Raw genomic sequence first — 21,032 nt, 5'->3', positions numbered from 1 at the left:
CATTATCAACCTGACCTGCCAATCTTTATTTTTGCTGATCACAGCATTTTTTCTCCCCCAAAAATAACAGCATACACATTCATTATTCCGACCAATCTGGTTTTATTGCAAAATATTGAACATTACTTGTGAAACGAGACTTTTTGTTTTTACCTGCACATGCAGAAGTAATTGAAAAGTTTAACTTTTCTTTCCAAAATTAGATCTTCCTTTGCAAAAACATACAATGGAGCACTATTATGCTTTAGAAAAAGAGAATCCCAAGGTTTAATGAAATTGATAGTGTCTTATTTTGCTATAATGCTGAAGCAGTCTGAACGTGAGCCAAATGTGAGTATCCCTAAACAACAGGTATTCTCCGACTGCATTCACTCACAAAGGCAAGACGAGCAAAGAGGCCATAACACAATTACCGTAATTTTCGCACTATAAGGCGCACCTGACTATAAGCCGCCACACACCAAATTTGGCACGAAAACTGCATTTGTTCATAGATAAGCCGCACCGGACTTTAAGCCACAGCTGTCCTCACTGTATTATGGGGTATTTATTAGGGTTGTTCCGATAATGTTTTTTGCTCCCGATCCGATCCCGATCGTTTTAGTTTGAGTATCTGCCGATCCCGATATTTCCCGATCCGATTGCTTTTTTTTTTTGCTCCCGATTCAATTCCAATCATTCCCGATAATATACATTTTGGCAATGCATTAAGAAAAAAATGAATAAAACTCGGACGAATATATACATTCAACATATAGTACATTAGTACTGTATTTGTTTATTATGACAATAAATCCTCAAGATGGCATTTACATTATTAACATTCTTTCTGTGAGAGGGATCCACGGATAAAAAGACTTGTGACTTTGTATATAGTGACTAAATATTGCCATGTAGTGTATTTGTTGAGCTTTCAGTAAATGATACTGCAGCCATTCAACCCAAAAGCATGATGGGAAACGGAACCATGACTGTGCGTCGTGCTACCAATTGATATATCTTCTCTGTGTTGGGAAATAACATAAAGTGTTAAGAAAAAGATCATTTGCTACCTTGCTTCCCCACATTGCTTCCCATGATATTTCTAATCGTAGGGAGAGGAATTGTAAGGCTTTAGCCAATTAAAAAAAGGCTCCAAAGGCTGCCAAAATTCACTCTACTCATTTTATGCTGCCTTTTATCTCTCTATATAGGTAAAACGGCGCCATTACAGATTGAGCGCGACAATGCGTGAGTGGGTCGTGCTGCGCATGCATTAATTGCATTATATATTTTAACGTGATACATTTTTTAAAAAATTCATTACCGCCGTTTTCGGGATAAATTTGATAACCTTACCTTAAGCTTAAACTAAAAACTCTGGATGAGTGTAACATATTATGTCTGTAACGTTAAATACAATTAGAAAACAATTTAATTAAAAAATACATATTAAAAAAAAGGCATGGCCGATATTTTTTTGCCCATTCCGATACTTTGAAAATGACGGGATGCCGATCGATCGGGACATCTCTAGTATTTATATTTATACCAAAAGATATTAACTGGTAACATAAGCGGCTCGGACAATGAAAGAATGATACTATTTGACAGCGGCATCACATGACTGTCATAAGACCTAATAAACCACCATGAAGCTTTGAACCAATTGGCTGCAAAGCTTTATTGCTTCAAGAAGCTTCATTTGGCTATCACTGCTCCCTTCTGTGAGACAGTCAACCTCTGCTGCCACCTGCTGTCAACACTTATTGTCCAACATGCCTCCTAGCATGCATTGCAGCGCTGCAGATGTAAATAACAATTAAAATTTATGTTCTCTGGTAATTATATCTTCAGTTACTGTTCCGCTTGTTTCATCAATTTTTAGTTATGGTATCTGGTAACACTTTATTTGACAGTGGCGCCATAAGACTATCATTAGACCATCACAATTATGACATAACACTATCATGAGCATTAATGAATGCTTATAACAGATGTCATTTAGTGTTATCTGGCAAATTATCTCACTTTTGAATGAATGTTAAAGATCTAAGCTGGAAATGATAGAGTTAGTGACATAATTTGCCGGATGACACCTACTGACATAAGCATTCAGTAATGCCCACGGTAGTGTCATGTCATATTTATGACAGTCTTATGACAGTCTTATGACAAATGAAGTATTACCTATTAACCCAAATAAATCAACAAATAAGCCGCACTGGACTATAAGCCTCAGGATTCAAAATGAAGGAAAAAAGTAGCGGCTTATAGTCCAAAAATTACGGTAATACGCAATGACTATATGGAATATAAATTCCACTCTTTACACATTAACGTCGCAAATAGCAGCTGACCTTATAATTGTAAACATTATGTCGGAGTCTTAAAAGTGTGAAAATACCCTTGTGCTATTATATCAGTGCTTATCAATTATTTTCTGTTACACTCCCCTCCCCCCAGGAAGACGTACATTTCGCGCCACCTTTTATTAACATTGTTTTGTTTGTAACAGAAAAGACTTAAAGCGTATCAATTTGCTTGAATTAAAAAAAAGTCACAGCCAATCTGTAAAAATACCCTCAAGGTACATTTTTTGACCATTTGATACTACATTTTTTTTAGTAAAATCAATAAATACGACGAATTCAAATTGATGAGCAACATTAACTCATGAGGACAATATGCCAAACAATTTGACCCGAAAAAACTAATTAATAGGACAAAAACGACAGTCTCATTGGACAGAGGGACAGTTTTTATGTTTGCTGCAGGCAATATTATCTCCTTTGCTATGGTGTTGTTATTTTCGCGCGGAGCAACTTGGTATGCCACCTTATATGATACTAACAGTGCCTGCTGGTTTACTGACGTAACACTGACAAAGCGGGACGATTGTTGGCAATATTTGGCACGTTTTTGCTGAGGGGGAAAAAAAATAAATAAAGCGGCTTATAATAATGTTTTTAAGTGACATTGTAATTAATTTGGCCTCCTTCTGTTCGCTGCAATGAATTTTAGACACAGTAAACAGACTGGTCTTTCCTCGTGTCCCACAGTAGTAAAAGTAAAAAAAGCCAAACGCTACATAGCCTATCATATTTCCTCCTCGTAGCTCTTTGTTTCCAGTGCTCTTTACTGTGTGCTCTTATTTGGTTCAAAAATACTGCGCACATTCTGAAAATGAGCGCGCCACTGCCACCCACTGAGTGAATGTGAAATTACACTTTATTCTAGTACGGCAAAAAAGTATGTTCCCCGAGTTCTGCTGCACCACCGCCGGCAATGGTGGGGTGCGCCTCACAATTTAAGAAGTACTGCCTCATATGCTCGTATTAATTACCATGAATGTCTGTGACCAAATCCTCGAGGACGAATGAGGCTAACTGATGCTAGAGGTTTTCAGCGGACAAGATCGGTTATATTTTTAGTGATCGACCTATAATGATCACCTATAATAATCACTGATCGATCGGTGCACCTTTGCTAAATAAATAATTTCACTTTACTTGAATCACGACAGCTGATTGTCTCATGTCCAAAAACTCTTTCCTCTGTAGGCGAGCTCTGAACCAGCGCTGCAGAAAGATGATTTTGCGCATCACATCCTTGTGCAATGTGTCCTGCAGTTGTTGCCGCTCCAGTTCTTTTAAAAACACCTGAACAGATAAATTAATTGATAAATGAAGAAAAAAACAAAAAACATTCGGCATGTTAATATAGTATCTTTCAACAGACATGCAAGCAGAGTATAATTCTAAAGCTGAACCCCAGACTTGAAAGTTTACCTTAGTTTTGCCTATCTGGTATGTGGTGGGATCCAAGCACATCTTCTTATTCAGTAAAGCAGAAATGTCTTCATTAGAAGCAATGGAGTCCTTTGGTAACAAAACCCTGAATTGCTCTAGGAATTCCTTCAGACAAGAACACACCAAATCGTCACATGATAGCAGAGCGAAAAACAGAATTATGCGGGTACTATTTTACAAATATCATTCATAAACAAACTACTTTTGCATGAATGTAGGCCTGACATAAACCAGCACAACACTACCTGGAATGTGTATTTGGCTCCATAGCCAGACCTCCTAATTCGAACAGTTTCCAGCATCCCAGTGTAACGGAGCTGCTGGATAACCAAGGCCTCATCTAGATACATCTCTTTCTGCTCATACACAAGCAGAATAGGGAAAGTAAGCATTGTTGGTCTAAGTAAATCTTTCAAGATGACAATACTTAAGCGTGAATTTGTTATGTATTCTTTTGACTCAGTCGTGACAGAAATAATGGACCTAAACAACAACCACTTCAAAATAAATCACAATTATTTCATCTTACCTTCTGTGCATTGGATCGGATACAGCGAATAAAGAAGGGCTCCGCTCTGTTCAGAGTTACCAAGAGTTTGGTCAACGATGTCTGCAGGGAGGTTTATTCAAGGTTAGGATCATCCCTAAATTGAGGTGTGTGATTGTAGATTTTGTGCACACACTTGAGGGAAAATTTACCTGGAACTGGGCGCTGATGCTTGGGGGCTTCTTCTTTTTGTGCAGATGGAGAAGCGACTTGGTGGTCCGGTCGTGTAGAGTCAGGCTTACAATGAATTTCAGGGACCGAGAATCCAACAGGTTCTGAATGTTTAAAGTTTTTTTTTGAGTGAAATGAGTTAATTTAGTAGAAAAGGCTGAAACGAGCTAAGTTATAAAACCTAAACACTCGAGTCATTTTTTGATACCTTGGGGATAATCTGCTTCTGTTTAGTTCCCTTGTTTTTCCTGTGGGAAATGACAAAAGATAGAGGGTGAGTTCGAGGACTAAAGCAAGGTGTAGAGTGTGAGTGACGCAAGCCAGGTTAGTACAGACGTCTTCATGCGCTGTCAAGTCAGTGATGAAATGCAGGGTTGCACCTGGAAGGCAGGATTAATGACAGCTCATCTGATGAGTGTGTAAGAATGGTGGCAAGGAAGGAGTTAGTTAACAGCAGGAAACGGGATGTAATGTTTACACCAAGGACCATACACAGACTGACATGCTCACTTGCCATCTGCACTACGTACAGTATGAGCAATTTATTCATACAATATTAGGGTCATGTTGCTATAACATGCTGGAGGGTAACTGCTCCTCACATGCCTTCTGATTTTATTATTCATGCCGTTTATCAAGGCATTTCAGCTGCAGCCTTCAAGTTATCTAGCTCTATAAACACACTCTCCAATAAAACTGAAAGTTGCTGTTTTTAGTATTTTCACTAGACTCAGTTGTGTGATGTCTATTATCCTAATCTGACTGCACTGATTTTGTTAATCTCCGACACCACTCAGTCTGTCTGCAGACTCACTGGAGGACATGTCGAGGGAAGCGGAGACGACCCCAGGACTGCAGCAACTTGCGAGGGTCCTCACCATCCAGCTGCAAGTTCTTAATGGAGCTGATGATCTGCGCATGCATGTCTCTGATCACCAACACACACAAAGATAAACAGTGTGGACGGAGAGAATGGGAAAGGCAGGTCAAAAATAAATAAATAAATAAATAAATAAAGGGTGAGAACAAAACCCAAACAGTTTGGACATCACAGTGGAAACAGACCAACAGTTACCAGAGCCAGGAACACACAGAGCAGGATAGTTGGGGGTCTGACGGTGAGAAACATTCAAACTCTGCTCATCTGTGACGAATAACTCACAGAATGCCAACTCCTACTGTCCATGTTTATTTACAAGGAGAGCACAGAGCATACTGAACCACCCAACCATGCTACTATATTCCTTTTAAAGAAGAGACACGCACATACAAGAGATAAAGAATTGAGAGCTTGGGGTGGGGTGGGTGTATGATTCATACCCATTTTGCGCCAAATGTGGTAGTCAACATGCATATAGCTGCCTATCTGGTTCCATGCTGGAAGGGACTAAGTTATTTGTGTTGATTCAATCCAAATTACTGGGCTAAATGCCAAGTTGGTAAAGGTTAATCAATAATAAGGCTTACCCTCAGACCTGGTTCATGCAATAATTTTCTATACTTACCATGTGTGACCATGAAAGCAGGAGACAGGCAGGAAAGGAACCGCCAAAATGAAATTATAGATGAACTCAACTGTTTCTGCATCTGAATAGGCTTGGTTGATTTAATCAGTGCAACAATGTACTGTAACGATTTGAAAGGCGTAGATAACCTTATGTTTATTTCCGTCTCAGAACGATCCTAATTCTAGTCTATATCAAGTTATTTGTTCAATTCCAATGAACTTGGGAGATTGTGTTAAGCATAAATAAAAACAGAATACAATGATTTGCAAATCATGTTTAACTTGCTATATATTTAATTGAATACAGGCAAGCCCGTCTATTACCTGCACTCTTTTATGACGAAGCAGCACTGTTGTAACATGTGGTTTGGCATCGTCTTGCTGAAATAAGCAGGGGAGTCCATGAAAGACTTTGATAGCAGCATATGTTTCTCCAAAACCTGTATGTACCATTCACCATTAATGGTGGCTTCAAATATGTGTAAGTTATTTACACTACCGTTCAAAAGTTTGGGATTAAGCGACCTCAAACTTTTGAACCATAGTGTACGTATGGTTCAAAAGTTTGGCGCCGAGCTGTATTTACCAACACTGGTTTTGGCAAGTGTTACTGAGCCTATGTGGTGATATCCTATACACACTGATGTAAGTTTTTTGATGCAGTGCTTCCTGAGTGATTGAAGGTCAAAGCACAGCCAATGATGGTTTTCGTCCCTGCCATTTACATGCAGTGATTTCTTCAGAATCTCAACCTTTTGAATATATTATAGACTCAAGATGATTCCATATTCCTTGTAATTTTAGGTGAAGGTTGGACGACTTTCACACTTACTTGTTCACACTTCACACAGAGCTGAACCTTGCTCCATTCTTGCTTGTAAATTACTGATCAATGAAGGGACCCCTCTTTTATATTCAATGATGCACCCACATTTTCCCAAATAGCAGGTTCACCTGAGGGATGCTCCAAAACACCTATTTGATGAGCATTCCTCAACTTTCTCAGTCTTTTTGCCACCTTTCTCAGCTATTTGGAATACGTTGTGTAAGTTAATATTTGCTGAAATCGATAAGTTTATTCGTTTAAACATGAAATATCTCGTCTTTGAAGTCATTTCTGTTAAAAAACAAGGTTGAACATGATTTGTAAGTCTGTGCATTCGTTTCTTTATGTTTAAAACATCGTCTCAACTACATTGGAATTGAATTCTTACAGCACAGTAGGCATTTGGAATTTGAGCTGCCCACTTTTATAACCTCAATAATAATACGTACGGGAGCAGCTCATAGAGAAGATGATGGCAATTACAAGAATGAAGTTAACGGAGAGCAGTTTGTTGTTCAGTGGTTTCAGAGTTAAAGAAGCATAATCACAGCCTTTACAAAATTAACATAATTTCAGTATGGCCTGGAATGCATTTGATTTTTCATTTTTAAGACGTATGCAAATTCAGAGAGGGCCAAAACAAGCATGTTTCCTACCTTCCTGCTTGCCTGCCTGCCTGCTTGGTATAATGCCTTCAGCCAATTCCCCTGCTCTTCACTTACTTTTTACTTTCATAGCTAGCAAAGATGTCTTCAAAGGCCTCAAGAGGGCGCTCCTCTGAGAGATCAAAGTAGAAATCGAGCATAGACGCTCTTCTGCGGAGGGGAGAGGAGAGAGCCACACACTGTGGTCACCAAAAGTGTCAAGAAGAAAAGGAGAGTGCGGGTTTGTGAAAATTGTCTCCTCAGCTCATCCTGCACCAGACAGAAAATTGGTATGCACACTGCACACACACAGCATCGAACAGAGAAAATGATTTCATGATCTTTATAGGGATAAATTTAATTTGGAGGGTGAACAAAAATTTTAAAATGCAAAGAGAGCAAAAGGCACACAACACACTGACAAACGAGCTAGTCGCTTGGCTGTAATCCAAGTACAAAGATTGCACAGTTAGAAAACCAGTCCGACCAAAACAAAAATGTGTTATGATCATATTCAGTTTGAAATTCAAATACTCTACATCTGTCCTTACTTGTAAAGTCGCTCTATGGGAGCATTGGCCCGTTGAATCTCTCCCAAAGGAGTTCTGGAGATTGGACGTACAACACCTACAACGAATGGAAGGAAAAAGTATACACATTCGATTGAAAAAACAGGGTCGTATGTAAGCCACATGATTGCAACAGTTTTGTATTTTTTTTAAAAAAACTTAATCTTGTTAATCCACTTTAAAAAGTTCCTACGTCAGGCGCTACATTTGCAAGCACCAGAATAGTGCAGAGGATTGCGCAGTTTGAGAAAAATGTCAGCAATCGGCTAAAGCCTCACGTTTCTGGCCTCAATATTCTCCTTATGTGCTGGCCCGAAAGGCTTATTGTGGAGAGCAGAGAAACTGTAGAACTCTAAAGCTTTGGGTATTAGCCGTTCAAATGTCTAAAAAAGGTAACACATGACATATCTAAGTTTTTTTCCACAAGAACATGAATGTTGCTTGTTTTCATTGAATAGCAGAATTTATATTGACTTTAAAACATTATACCACCCAAAGCAGTCTGATAGCAACACTGCTTATGTACCTGCAGTCTTGGCCGCCCATGAACGACCGGCCTCGTTAAAGGCAGCCATGCCTCTGATAGTGGCACGCAAGATGCCCCATCGAAACATGGCCACAGGGTCCATGCCAATGAGCTGACGCACGTACGCTCGGTCACTGCTCCGCAATAACGCCACAATGTCCGGACGCATATGATCTGTGTTTTTTTCCCGGAAATCCTGCAGTGGCCAAACGTTTGATATAAAATATTATTAACTGCATCAGAAAAATCTGAGTTACTGTACAATTGCTGTGTGCTTCCTTCCACTTACCTTGATTTGATATTTAACTTTGCCAGCAAAATGTTGAATGACAAAAGCAGGCTCCATGATTGGTGGGGACATAAAGTAATTATTTCCCTGATGCTGCTGCTTGAATTTGGCTAATAGGGTCTCATCCGTGGCATGAGGGAAGCTAGATAATAGGCACAGAAAAAAATGAGGGGATGAGGGACAAGTAAAATGAGGAAGAGGAAATTGTAGCGCACATGTTCAACTGCAACAAACAAAACAAACATTGTCTTTCTTACTTGCTCTCCTCATCCAGCAGGTAAAGCAGGCCAGTGGGCTTCTTGCTGATGAGATTGATGCAGCCCACATTGTCTATGTAGTCAATGTTGTGCCAAGTGATTCCCTCTGCTTGGTACTCCTCCTGCAGAATAAAACAGTTCCATAGAACAGTTCTTGGCACGCATTTTGTTTTCATAACTATCATGTTCAGACATGAAAATGAAAAAAAAAAAAAAAAGGTGTATACGTGGAGGAGAAAAGGTAGCTCACCTGCTCCAGATTGAATATGTGATGATTGAAATAATACTGTAGCTGCTCATTTGCATAGTTGATGCAAAATTGTTCAAAGCTGTTGGTCTCAAAATCCTCAAAGCCAAATATGTCCAGGACACCGATTGACAAGCGCTACAGGACAGACATCATACAGAGTCAAGACTGCACCACAGTTTTGAAGTGTTAATATTAGCATGTTTCATTTCTTACTGGGACCGATTCTTCCATGTCTCTCTTGTTAAGAAGTGCATGATTAATGCGTAGGACAATCCAGTCAAATAAGGCGCTGTATAAAGATTTTGCCATTGAATCTCTGGCTGTGATTGCCTAATGTGAGAGGACAAATCGAACAAAGGGATAATGAGAAGTGGTTTGTTGTGCTTTCCACTGTCCATCCCAAACATAAGATGATTGAATATTGGGAGCGTGGGCCCAGCAGATACCTCAGAGTGGCTATAGGGCAGGATCAACTTGTCATTGACTGTCACCGTTTTCCTCTTCGTCAGCGCCTCGACGAGCAGCTCCTCTTTCACCTGAGGGAGACCACCATGTTTAAGACTTGCACACAGCTGACTAAACATGGTTCCGACAAGTAAAATATACATAAGGTTACCTTCAACAGGTCAGACAGAGTGGCCAGGACCTCTGGTGGCCCCACCTCTAAGCCCTCATCTCGACCTGTTGACTTCTTCTGGTAGGTCACGTTGCCAAGATACAAAATGGCCGAAAGCACAGAAAAAATCCTAGCAATACAAATGCAATACAGAAAACTGAAAGGAGCAACATATGGTATTTAATACATGAGGAAACAGTTAAAACCTTTAACAATTTTACCACTTAAAGTGCCTGTGACACGAAAAAGCATGTTTATTTCCTAATACACGCGGTATTTTATGCCCCTGAATGATATGGGCCGCTTGGATGTGTGTGGAAGCGATCGCTATTTTTATTTAGTTTTTTGAATCCCGCGCCATGAAAATGAGTGACTTCCGGCTTCGGTCTTGCATTGAGGAGGAGGGCGCTGTGACGTGTACGGTAGAAGACGTCCTCTTCACGCTACAGTGTACTGTTGTGTATGAGGACGAAGGATTCAGCCGATTTTGCGGATTAATACGTTTATTTTTCGCATCACGCCAGCCAAACGGCTGCAGAAAAATCATTCTGTATGAGGGAGAGGCGTATGCGCCTTTTTGGAATTTCAAAAGGTTCCCATTCACCGTGGATATTTACTGTGGGACCATTGGACTTACGAGGAAGTGAGTAAACATCTTGTTTTGTATTATGTCAAATACGAATACAGCGATTACAAAGTAAACACTACAAACTTCCTTTAAATGAAGGACTACTTACGTTTGATCATTGATAGGCATGTAAAAAGCTCTCCTAATGCTAATTAGCAGCAGCACGTTAGCTGCACAACAAATCCAGCCACCCTCCTCCGGGGAACGAACTGTAAATTGCTCTCTGCCGGGCGGTTTGCCGATCCACTAAGACAATCGACAACCGGGTCGTCATGTCAAATAATCCAGGATAGTTATGTGTGATTTTCCACTTCGAAGACTTTGAAACATCACTCGGTTCGGGTTAGCATGTCGGCTAGCTGTCACAGCTTCTGGTTTGTTTACATTCTCCGAAGCCGGGGAAGGGAAATGACATATGTCCGATTTAGGTGTCATAAAATATTGTTCGAGAGGTGCGACAGTAAAGGTGAAGTAGACATTTTTGACCATTATGGAGTAATTTTGCCATGTCGTCCTGAATAAATGCATTTTTATTATTTCATATTCCATTCAGCACAAGACTGTTATTTGTCATGAACATGCCATTTATTTAGCAATTGGGGAAAATACTTGGATAAAAAGAATATCCTGTAAAAATATTGGAGTAAAGAGACAGAAACAATGACATTTTGCCGCTCTCTTCGTCGCGTTTTCCTCGTTGTGAATAGTTCCCCCTCGATGGGCTGACTGGTCCTTCTCAAGCCATTTATATAGCTATTGGGGAAAAATACTTGGATAAAAAGAATATCCTGTAAAAATATTGGAGTAGAGAGACTGAAACAATGACATTTTGCGGCTCTCTTCGTCGCGTTTTCCTCGTTCTGAATAATTCCCCCTCAATGGGCTGAATAGTAAAATCGATGAGCCCAGTCTACCGCTGACGTCATCCACCTGTTGGGGACACTAAAGCCCTATAATGGTAGGCGTGGCTAACCGGCAGATTAAAAGACTAATTTCTCGTCATCTGTGCTTTTCTAAATTGTTATATATAGTCGAATCGTCTCAAAATATGATTCTAATTCACATAATAATGGCATTTAAGACTTTTTTTCTCGTGTCATATGCTCTTTAAGCCTAATGTGAAAGTATTATAATTAAAAAAAAAAACATTCTACGTATCTACACACAACTATACTACATTAGTTAGTGGCTAGTTTTTTTTTTTGTTTTTTTTTTTGTTTTTTTTTTAAGTGTTGGGTGTTTAAGGCAATCACTGGACAAAAAAATCGGACAGAAAGGAAAATTGATTCCTGTTTGTAGTTCCTTTCCAAGTGTTTTACAAGCGTGCCAGGAATAATTAAATCTATTCTTGAAAAACAGGCCTTTTAAGAAAAAAGTATTAAATTGGACAATACCGATTACATATTCACTTACTGTTTCTTGGTAGCAGGAAGGAAGCCAACCATCTCCATGGCCTGCTGTAGTCTTTCAAAGTCATGATGCAGGTCCTCTTCATCTTCTATCTTAAAGTTTTGCTGGATAAAACACAAAGGTTCAAACTTAATTCAAACACAAGAACGCCAGGATGGATTAAAAAAAAAAAACAAAAAAAAACATGTCAACATGGGTAAACCTCAACCATGAGAGACAGAATGTGGAAAAAACAAAAAACCAACAGAAAATCACATTGTTTGATTTTTAAAGAATTTATTTGCAAATCATGGTGGAAAATAAGTATTTGGTCAATACCAAAAGTTCATCTCAATACTTTGTTATGTACCCTTTGTTGGAAATAACGGAGGCCAAACATCCTCTTCTGGATCATCCAAATGCTCTTTAGCGAACCGCAGACGGGCCTGGACGTGTACTTTCTTCAGCAGGGGGACACGTCTGGCAGTACAGGATTTGAGTCCCTGGCGGTGCATTGTGTTACTGACAGTAGCCTTTGTTAATGTGGTCCCAGCTCTCTGTAAGCCATTCACTAGGTCACCCGTGTGGTTCTGGGATTTTTGCTCACCGTTCTTGTTATCATTTTGACGCCACGGGGTGAGACCTTGCATGGAGCCCCAGATCGAGGGAGATTATCAGTGGTCTTGTATGTCTCCCATTTTCTAATAATTGCTCCCACAGTTCATTTCTTTACACCAAGCGTTTTACCTATTGCAGATTCAGTCTTCCCAGACTGGTGCAGGTCTACAATTTTGTCTCTGGTGTCCTTCCACAGCTCTTTTGTCTTAGTCATAGTGGAGTTTGGAGTGTTACTGACTGAGGCTGTGGAGAGGTGTCTTTTATACCGATAATGAGTTAAAACATGTGCCATTAATACAGGTAACGAGTGGAGCCTCGTTAGACCTTGTTAGACCTCGTTAGAAGAAGTTAGATCTCTTTGACAGCCAGAATTCTTGCTTGTTTGTAGGTGACCAAATACTTATTTTCCACTCTAGTTTGGAAATAAATTCTTTAAAAGTCAAACAATGTGATTTTCTGTTTTTTTCCCCACATTCTGTCTCTCATGGTTGAGAGTTAATCTTTTCAAGTAGGAGAACTTGCACAATTGGTGGTTGACTAAATACTTATTTGCCTGACTGTATATATTACACTTCTTTTACAATGGTATTTTTTTCTCTCTCCGCAGAAACGTATCTATATGAACTGTTGTTATAATGATACTGTACAATAACCCATTAAATAACCACATCAGGCCAAAAAACATACACACAAAAAAAAAAAAATCACTGAATGCCGACGAGAGAAAAAAAACTACATAAATGAAGCATTATTCGTCCAAAGAGCATGACTGCCCTCTGGTGTAGATATAGTTCCTATTTTAAATAGTGAAGAGTTCCTTCATAATTATTATTTTGAAATTAAAAGGATCATATCTTCGGTTTTCCGTAGTCAATAGGAGCCAAATAAAAACTGGGAAAGATGTTAAAATCCACGCTTTCGAGTCATGTTGAGGGCAGTGCTCTAGATCCAATACTTCATTTTTTACGATGCTTTAAAGACACCACATGATTGAAAAGGCTGGCGTGAAGCTAGAATGGCAAGCTTGCATCTAATTGGTATAATGGAGTTATGTGATTATTGTTGCGACATCTCATTGGTGAAATCGGTAGAGCTACCCCGATAATACACCAGGCACGTCTCTACTATTGGCATCGCTGGGGAAAAAAAAACCCCCACCTAATTATGTAGAAAGAAGAACAAAAATGTAACGACTCGTGTAGCCCGAAGTAGCGGAGTAAGAGTAGTGTTTTTTTCTTTTAAAATCTACTTAAGTAAAAGTAAAAAGCATAGCTTAGTAAAAGTACTCTTAGAAGTACATTTTTCTCAAAAAGTTACTCAAGTAACTGTAAAGCAGTACATGTAACTCGTTACTGCCCACCTCTCCTCCAAGTGTCAGAAAGCTTTAATGACCAAGAGAACCGAGCGCGAGTAGCTGCACAAAGGGCATGAAGACAAATTGAAGCGAGAAGCCTGAGCTAGAAGACAGTCCTACTTCTTTAGGGTATACTATTTGGGAACCTTTTTGGCTTCCCCGTTAAAGATACCAACGGACAAAGGGAGGTGGATGAATCCTAAGGTGTGTGTCGACATTGCTCCAGAGAGATCGTGTAAGATGCAGGAAACGAGTCAAATAAGTTAACCAATTTAAAACGGCACCATTCTACAATGAATATTGCATCTACACAAAAGAAAATCAGGTTGTTAGAATCACTGCAACAAGATCTGTACTGACTGATATGTTAAATTTTTCATCTTCAGGCTGTTGCTGCAAAGTGTTCAAAGTGTACAGTTTTGTTATGAATGGTACAGTTTTTTAAATGTTTTTGTTCTTTTTTTTTTTTATTTTAAAACTGTGTACCAGTAATTTGAAATGTCACCCAAATATTTCCTTTTCTACACAAGTTCTGTAGTTTACATTTCTTTTTAAAATAAAGCATTTTAAATATTTTCTGCCTTTTTGTACCAAAAATTAACCAGCCCAACAATTCAGGAAACTGAACAGAGATAATTTTTTAGTGTATCGTTACAACCTTAGTTATAATGGAATAATTTGTTTGGGACGAAATTCGCTTCTTCTTACCTGCTCAAGGTAGAAGTAGTCTTCAGGTGGCAACAACTTAAATTCTTTCCTTTCCTCCGCAGAAGCTCCCAACAACAGGTAGTAAAACACATGATAGTTCCTAAAACACCATAATTTATTATATAAATTAATTCATTAAGTAGATAAAAGTAATGACACTTTTCAGAAAATGTATCGTTTTCATCATTGTAGGTTCATTTCTTAAGCTGTTACATGCATCACTGGGGAGTTAGATCATTCTGTCTCAGAACTAATATGTATAGGGATATTCACTCAAAGGGTGAGGTCCAATATTATATGAAATTCCCAGAGGATCCTTGGGGAAGCTTCATATGTTTACAAAGAGGCCACGGAGGCCAGACGGAGGGAGGGAGTGGTGGGGGTTCGAGACCCTGCATGTCCTCACCTCTCGTTCTTCTCTCTGGAGACCAGACGAGACTTCTCCAAGAGATATTTCTCCACCACAGCACTGCAAGAAAGAGGGATCATGAAAGGCTGGTAAGGAAGAAGAAAAACAATGCACATGAATCACTTAACACTGAAGGTCATTGCCTGTTTGTTTGTGTGCATGTGTGTGTCATATGGGAAAGTGGAGTAGTGAGGAATGAGAGGAGAAACAGGGAGAAGTGAGGGCAGATGGTTTGAACAATCAAAGGGTGAACAAAGCATAGGGTCGGACGGAAGGCGCACATAACACACTGCATAGATTTTATTGCACGGAAAGAGTGTGTGAGACAAGAGTTAAGTAACGGTATGCTTTCAGGCTGGTGTAGTCATGAGACAAGCCATTTTAAAAGAAGTAGTATTTACCTACTCCACAAAGCCAAGGTCATAAAGTTGTCTGAATCAGACTTTAAAGCTAGGCTTATTTTTTCAATAGCCAGGCAAAACAACTCTCACGCCAGTCCTCGTGGCAAATTTATAAAAATAGAGGCAGAGAGTCAGAGTTGGAGCAATGGATAAATAGTCTGATTTGGACATCCCTGAAGCAAGGTGGAACAGTCTTGCTCAGGCACCAGTGAGGAAACAAACATGGTAGAATGTAAGATGATCTCCTCTAAGGACTGTTTGAATGGCCACTGGAGATGGAGGAATAGACAGGCTGGCTTTGTTACATGGTCAAATCCTTTGCTGCATCACAGATAGGAAGAGGAAGGCTACACAAGCACATCTGCTGCGGGAGAGCTACAATACGGCCAAACACTAACAGTTCTGATTGAATTGCAATCCAATTGGATTCAGAACAATTCACTCAAGGGTGATGAGACTTTGTGCCATAAATGCAAAATGCCTTGTTGGCTTTTACATTTAATGTTCTGAGAAAATTTAAATATTTGTGGGGATGGTCAAATGAAGTCCCTAATTCCTCCTAGAATATCTCCTTCAAGGATTATTAATGTATACAGTCTCATGCCTTCATCAAGCCATCCATCCATCTTCCATCGCTTATCCCGTTCAGCGAAATAAGCCGAGAAGGCTGGTCTTTGAATCAGTCATTTATTCAGTCAGTCATTCATTTCATTCAGTCATTTATTTAGTCAGGTATTTCACTAATGGGCAATTTAGAGATTCAAATTAATCGAAATTGGTTTTGAAAAATGTTCAGAACCCACACAAGCATGACGCAAAAAATTTCAGATGCTGTTTATGGATTCTAAACCACGGTAGTTTGTGTTGCACAGAAAAATATACAATAGGCTCTTTGGGGGTATAGCCATACAGATCTTTACTAAGACAAAACCTTCCTGGTAAAATTCTGTTCAACACAACACTTAACATGGCAAAAGAGAACAGTTCAAAACAAATACCAAACATGAACACAATGATGATTTGATGGTGATCTAATGTTCTGTATGATGAATGACAGTTAAATGTGAAATGCACGTGGTGGAGAAAAAAAACCCATAACATTGCATTGATATTTTACAAGCAATACTTATAAAGCGACAGTTATAAATTGCAATAGTTTAAAGATTTTAACATTTTATTTGGACCAGCATGCAGCCATATACTCAGTTAAACAAAAGGTTTACGTTAAGGGTCACTCATCTGCTCAAAACATTACTTTTGTTATTTATGTTTGGTCAATAAAAACAAATAAATAACGGTCAACCATCCTATGTTAACCGTATTGCCAGTCTTATCTTTAAAACAAAGTGAATGAACAAAGACTGGCATAAAGTCATGTTTGAACATTAGTTTGGCATTCTGAATGTTTCCAAAAGGTTCATTCTTGAATTGTACTTCTGTTTATTTTAAGACATTTACTGAGCAGACATCTGCAGATGAGGAAGTGACGTGTTTGCTTAAACTTTGATGAAGCACCTTACCAGAGTCTGGCAGCCGAGAAAAAGGAACTAGCTGACGGTAGCTGAAAGTTTAAGCCCACACAAACACACAGAAAAAACAGAGGAGGATGCACATGACCATGCAAAGAGGAAGCAATTGGCGTACAACACATAAATGAAGAGTTACAGGAAAGGAATATACATGCAAAAACAGCTATATACATACCCTTGCATGAAATTGTAATCTGTTGCGAATTACTCACCCTCTTACCACTCCGGTCTCAAGGTAATTGACCTGGATGAATTTACCAAAACGGCTGGAGTTGTTATTGTGGGCTGTCTTTGCATTTCCAAAGGCCTGAAGGAATTAGCAGAAGGAAGAAAACCGATTTGTTCAAGCGAGTAAAGATAGTTTGACAATAATGGACTGCTTATTTATTATTTTTAAATCCAACATAGTCAATTAATTGAAACAACCATACCACAGTTCTACAATGTCTCAAAGATAAATTCTTTATGTTACTGCTCCCAAATTCTAAATCTCATTGTCGACTATGCTCACTTGAATTGAACACTCAATTGAAATCTCTAAATCAAAAGTGTGACCAAGTACAAAAATAACATGAGAAAGAATTCCGTTGAATGAGCAATCTGTAGATCAATCTGTACTGAGTGAAGTTGGTGACATTAAATCACTGTGACATCAGAGAAACTCTATAGTGCAAGGGTTACATCTTGTTTTTAAACAGCAGCTGAGACCACTGATGTGGGTGGTATCATGTTCATGGTTGTGTGTGTGTGTGTGTGTGTGTGTGTTTCACTGGGGCCAAGCATCTGCAACTCATTGTCCCCTCTCCCCATTTGCCTCCTTCAAAATCTTATCACTAATTTCGCTGTTCAATCTGTGGATGTCAGTGAGTGCGTATGAGTGTAAGAATAGATCAGTGACGATAAATGGAAGTGGAACAGCCACTCTGTGCCACAGATTGGCCAGACGTGAGCCACGAGCAGAGAGGACCTAGCCATCAGGCCTCACTGAGGGCCCCTCGTTTTTCACATTGATATGGTAACAGAATAGCTCTCTTCCTCTCTCTCTTCTTTTACTTAATGATGCTCGCATGGTTACAGATACACAGTCATACAACAAAAGGCCACCGCAGGGGAAGTCGACTCTCTGCATGTTAAATAGGAACCACATTGTATGCTCTGAAGCACAGGCAGGATCCATTTGTTACAGTGCTGTCTTATTAGAAGTCCATAGGGTAAATTGGTGACAATTTCTGTTGCTTTAGTCTAAGTTTCAGTCATTTTGCCAGTCAACGTTTTTAACTTGATCCAGCACAGGTAAGACTTATTCATGCACTGGGGTTTGTTGTCTGTTTTGTTTTTGCCACGTTTCCATTGACCCTATCCTGGATTTCTTCAAAATGAGGGCCAGGAAGATTTGCTTCTTGGAAGTGTAACCAGATTAAACAAATGACGTTAACTGATGCCATAATCAGTCCTTCATTATATGTGGATAAGAATCAGAAATTCATAGGATATCTGCCAGTGCAACCAGAGGGACTGGTAATACTACATTGCCAAACTGGCAATGAAAATATGCATACACATATGAATACATATACATTCAAAAAAATAAACACATGGTACACCAAAAGTACTGTGTTTGCACTGAGGTGTAAAAATGACAAAATTAGGGGAAATGCTTTGCAGAAGTAAGTTACCAAACGAATGGAAGGAAATTCTAGCCAAACAAACAGTATAAAATGTTAAGTACACAATAGATGATTTGTCTACTCAATTTTTACCGGTGTTTTGCATGTGTGGCCTGCTTTTGGTAGTCACTACCGAAACTGTAAGCGTAGTGAGATTTTTTTTGGGGCACCTGAAGGTAAATAGCATTAACAATATTTGAATAAGAACACACACACACACACACCTACACACACACACACACACACACACACACACACACACACACACACACACACACACACACACACACACACACACACACACACAAACAACCCGTTTTATGGCTAAAAAAGTTAGTTGTAATTCATAAACTCCTAATACAAAATCTCTAAGAGAGGATTTTTTTACTGACATAGAATGAGAAGTCCCTTTACTATGCTGAGTTAGTGTCTGAGCAGTTTAAGGGAGCTTCACACCTGCCCCATTTCGAGTGTTTGTTCGGAAACAAACCTTTGGATCAAATCATCTTGGACATATGTGAACATAGCAGCCACAGCAACCGAACAGCAAATTGATCCAACTATAGCTATATATGCTAGGTAGGCATGTGCCGGTATGATAACCTTAAGCCAAAATATCAGAGATTCGCGGTATTGCAATTACAGCTCTAAAGTGCGTTACTCTGAGATATCCGGGTTAAAAAAAATAAAACTTTTTTCCATTGCACAGGATTTTTATTTTTCAAAACATATTAGCAAATTGGAACATAAGTATAATGTTAAGTTAAAATAAATTTGAAAAATAACATAAAACTGAAATATTATGAATAAAATTAAAATAAATGCAGTCCTTTAGGTGAATCTTAACCCACAGCTCAACATAATTACTATTAGAGCAAAAATAATTATTTTCCATTAAAAGCACGTTTGACTCGTATAATGTTTACATTATACACACACACACGCACCCCCACTCCCACACACACTCTTTCTCAACACAGACAGTTACCAGAGAGAAAAAAAAACACCACGTTTTACCACCGTAAGACACACTAAACACGCTGGAGTCAACTATCGTAGCTGGTGGGAAACGTTCATGACAGTCTTTATTAACCTTTAATTTTGTATAAATGCAAAATCATATTGGAGGTATTGCCTCCTCAGCAGCCACACTTTGCAAACATGTTTTACATGTCGGTTGGTCGCGGCCGTCTGTAACTTTTCTGTAGCCGAAGTATTCCCATACCAGCGATTTCATTTTCTTTGATGGGGGAAACATTTCAGGAGTTTCACCTCCTTCAGCCATCATGAAGCACAGCTGACTCACTGACACTGAGCAACAACCGGTGGGGGAGGGTTGAGCCTTGCAGCTGCAAGCGAGGGATTTCACCCTGCGTTTTTGGGACATAAAAAAAAAGCTAATACCTTTGGGACGGAAAATTTTTGCGGTTTTGAAACCGTGACATTTTCATACCACGGTATACCTTGAAACCGGTAATTGGCACATGTCTAATGTTATGTACAGTGGGGAGAACAAGTATTTGATACACTGCCAATGGGTTTTCCCATTAGCAGTGTATCAAATAATTGTTCTCCCCACTGTACATCAAATGATCCCGAAGCAAAATGGCCTACGTTGACGATGCCCGTTCCCACGGGATCACAACATGCATCAGCCTTATATACAGTATGTGATATCTACGATCACGCATACATTTTAACCAGATACAGAATGATGCATTGGGAACACAAACACCCCAAATGGAAAAAGAGACAAGCGTATCTATTTACCCACTGAATCACAACAAAACAAACTAACCACAGGTGTAAAAGCAGCCTAAGAGAGTTGGTGCAGGTTTCCAAGGCTATGTTCACACCATAGGGCAAGATACCCAATTTTTTGTTGATTCTGATATTTTTGTGCAGCTATTGATATTGGATAAACACATGCGACTTGCTTTGTCAAGGAAACGTGTCTGTGACGCATGCGCACTGCGACACGTTATCACTTGTTGCAATGCTTTTGGAAGTAAATATGTTCCCTTCGGGATGTCTCTGTGTTCACGCTTTTGTGGCAACTTAAGATTTTATGCTACTGGAGCCAACATTTTTTTAACCTGATAGCTTCAGATGTGGTGTCAAAAAAGAAAACATTTTCTGTGCCTTTATTCACCATTGCTTGTTCGTGTCTGTTGTTGGTTTGGTTGAACAGTGGTGACGTATTTCACTTGTTGATGACGTATAAATCTGACGTCTAAGAGGTACGTGCAGAGGCAGTGAATACTAATCAGTTTTCTATCCATATATGAAAGAAGCGCAGGTTGGAGTTTAAAGATCTGAATTGGACTGTTCATGCT

At 39.3% G+C, this 21,032-nt stretch overlaps 1 protein-coding gene across 1 annotated transcript in view; it reads right to left on the bottom strand.

Annotated features, from left to right (window-relative positions):
• The window catches only part of si:zfos-588f8.1, a 94,404-nt gene that overhangs the window by 27,761 nt on the left and 45,611 nt on the right, over positions 1–21,032 (bottom strand). The window contains 20 exon segments of the mRNA XM_057840120.1: positions 3,492–3,641; positions 3,771–3,896; positions 4,037–4,147; positions 4,321–4,401; positions 4,491–4,613; positions 4,718–4,757; positions 5,324–5,437; positions 7,565–7,657; positions 8,038–8,113; positions 8,582–8,777; positions 8,871–9,012; positions 9,128–9,249; positions 9,378–9,512; positions 9,591–9,707; positions 9,824–9,913; positions 9,994–10,123; positions 12,035–12,135; positions 14,691–14,790; positions 15,097–15,159; positions 17,242–17,336. Of these exon segments, the coding sequence (XP_057696103.1) occupies positions 3,492–3,641; positions 3,771–3,896; positions 4,037–4,147; positions 4,321–4,401; positions 4,491–4,613; positions 4,718–4,757; positions 5,324–5,437; positions 7,565–7,657; positions 8,038–8,113; positions 8,582–8,777; positions 8,871–9,012; positions 9,128–9,249; positions 9,378–9,512; positions 9,591–9,707; positions 9,824–9,913; positions 9,994–10,123; positions 12,035–12,135; positions 14,691–14,790; positions 15,097–15,159; positions 17,242–17,336 (2,205 nt within the window).

Source organism: Corythoichthys intestinalis, chromosome 7 (assembly GCF_030265065.1).
Source record: "Corythoichthys intestinalis isolate RoL2023-P3 chromosome 7, ASM3026506v1, whole genome shotgun sequence".
Taxonomy (NCBI): Eukaryota; Metazoa; Chordata; class Actinopteri; order Syngnathiformes; family Syngnathidae; genus Corythoichthys; species Corythoichthys intestinalis.
The sequence above is the reverse complement of the archived record's forward strand: the minus strand, read 5'-3'. Positions and strand labels throughout refer to the sequence as shown.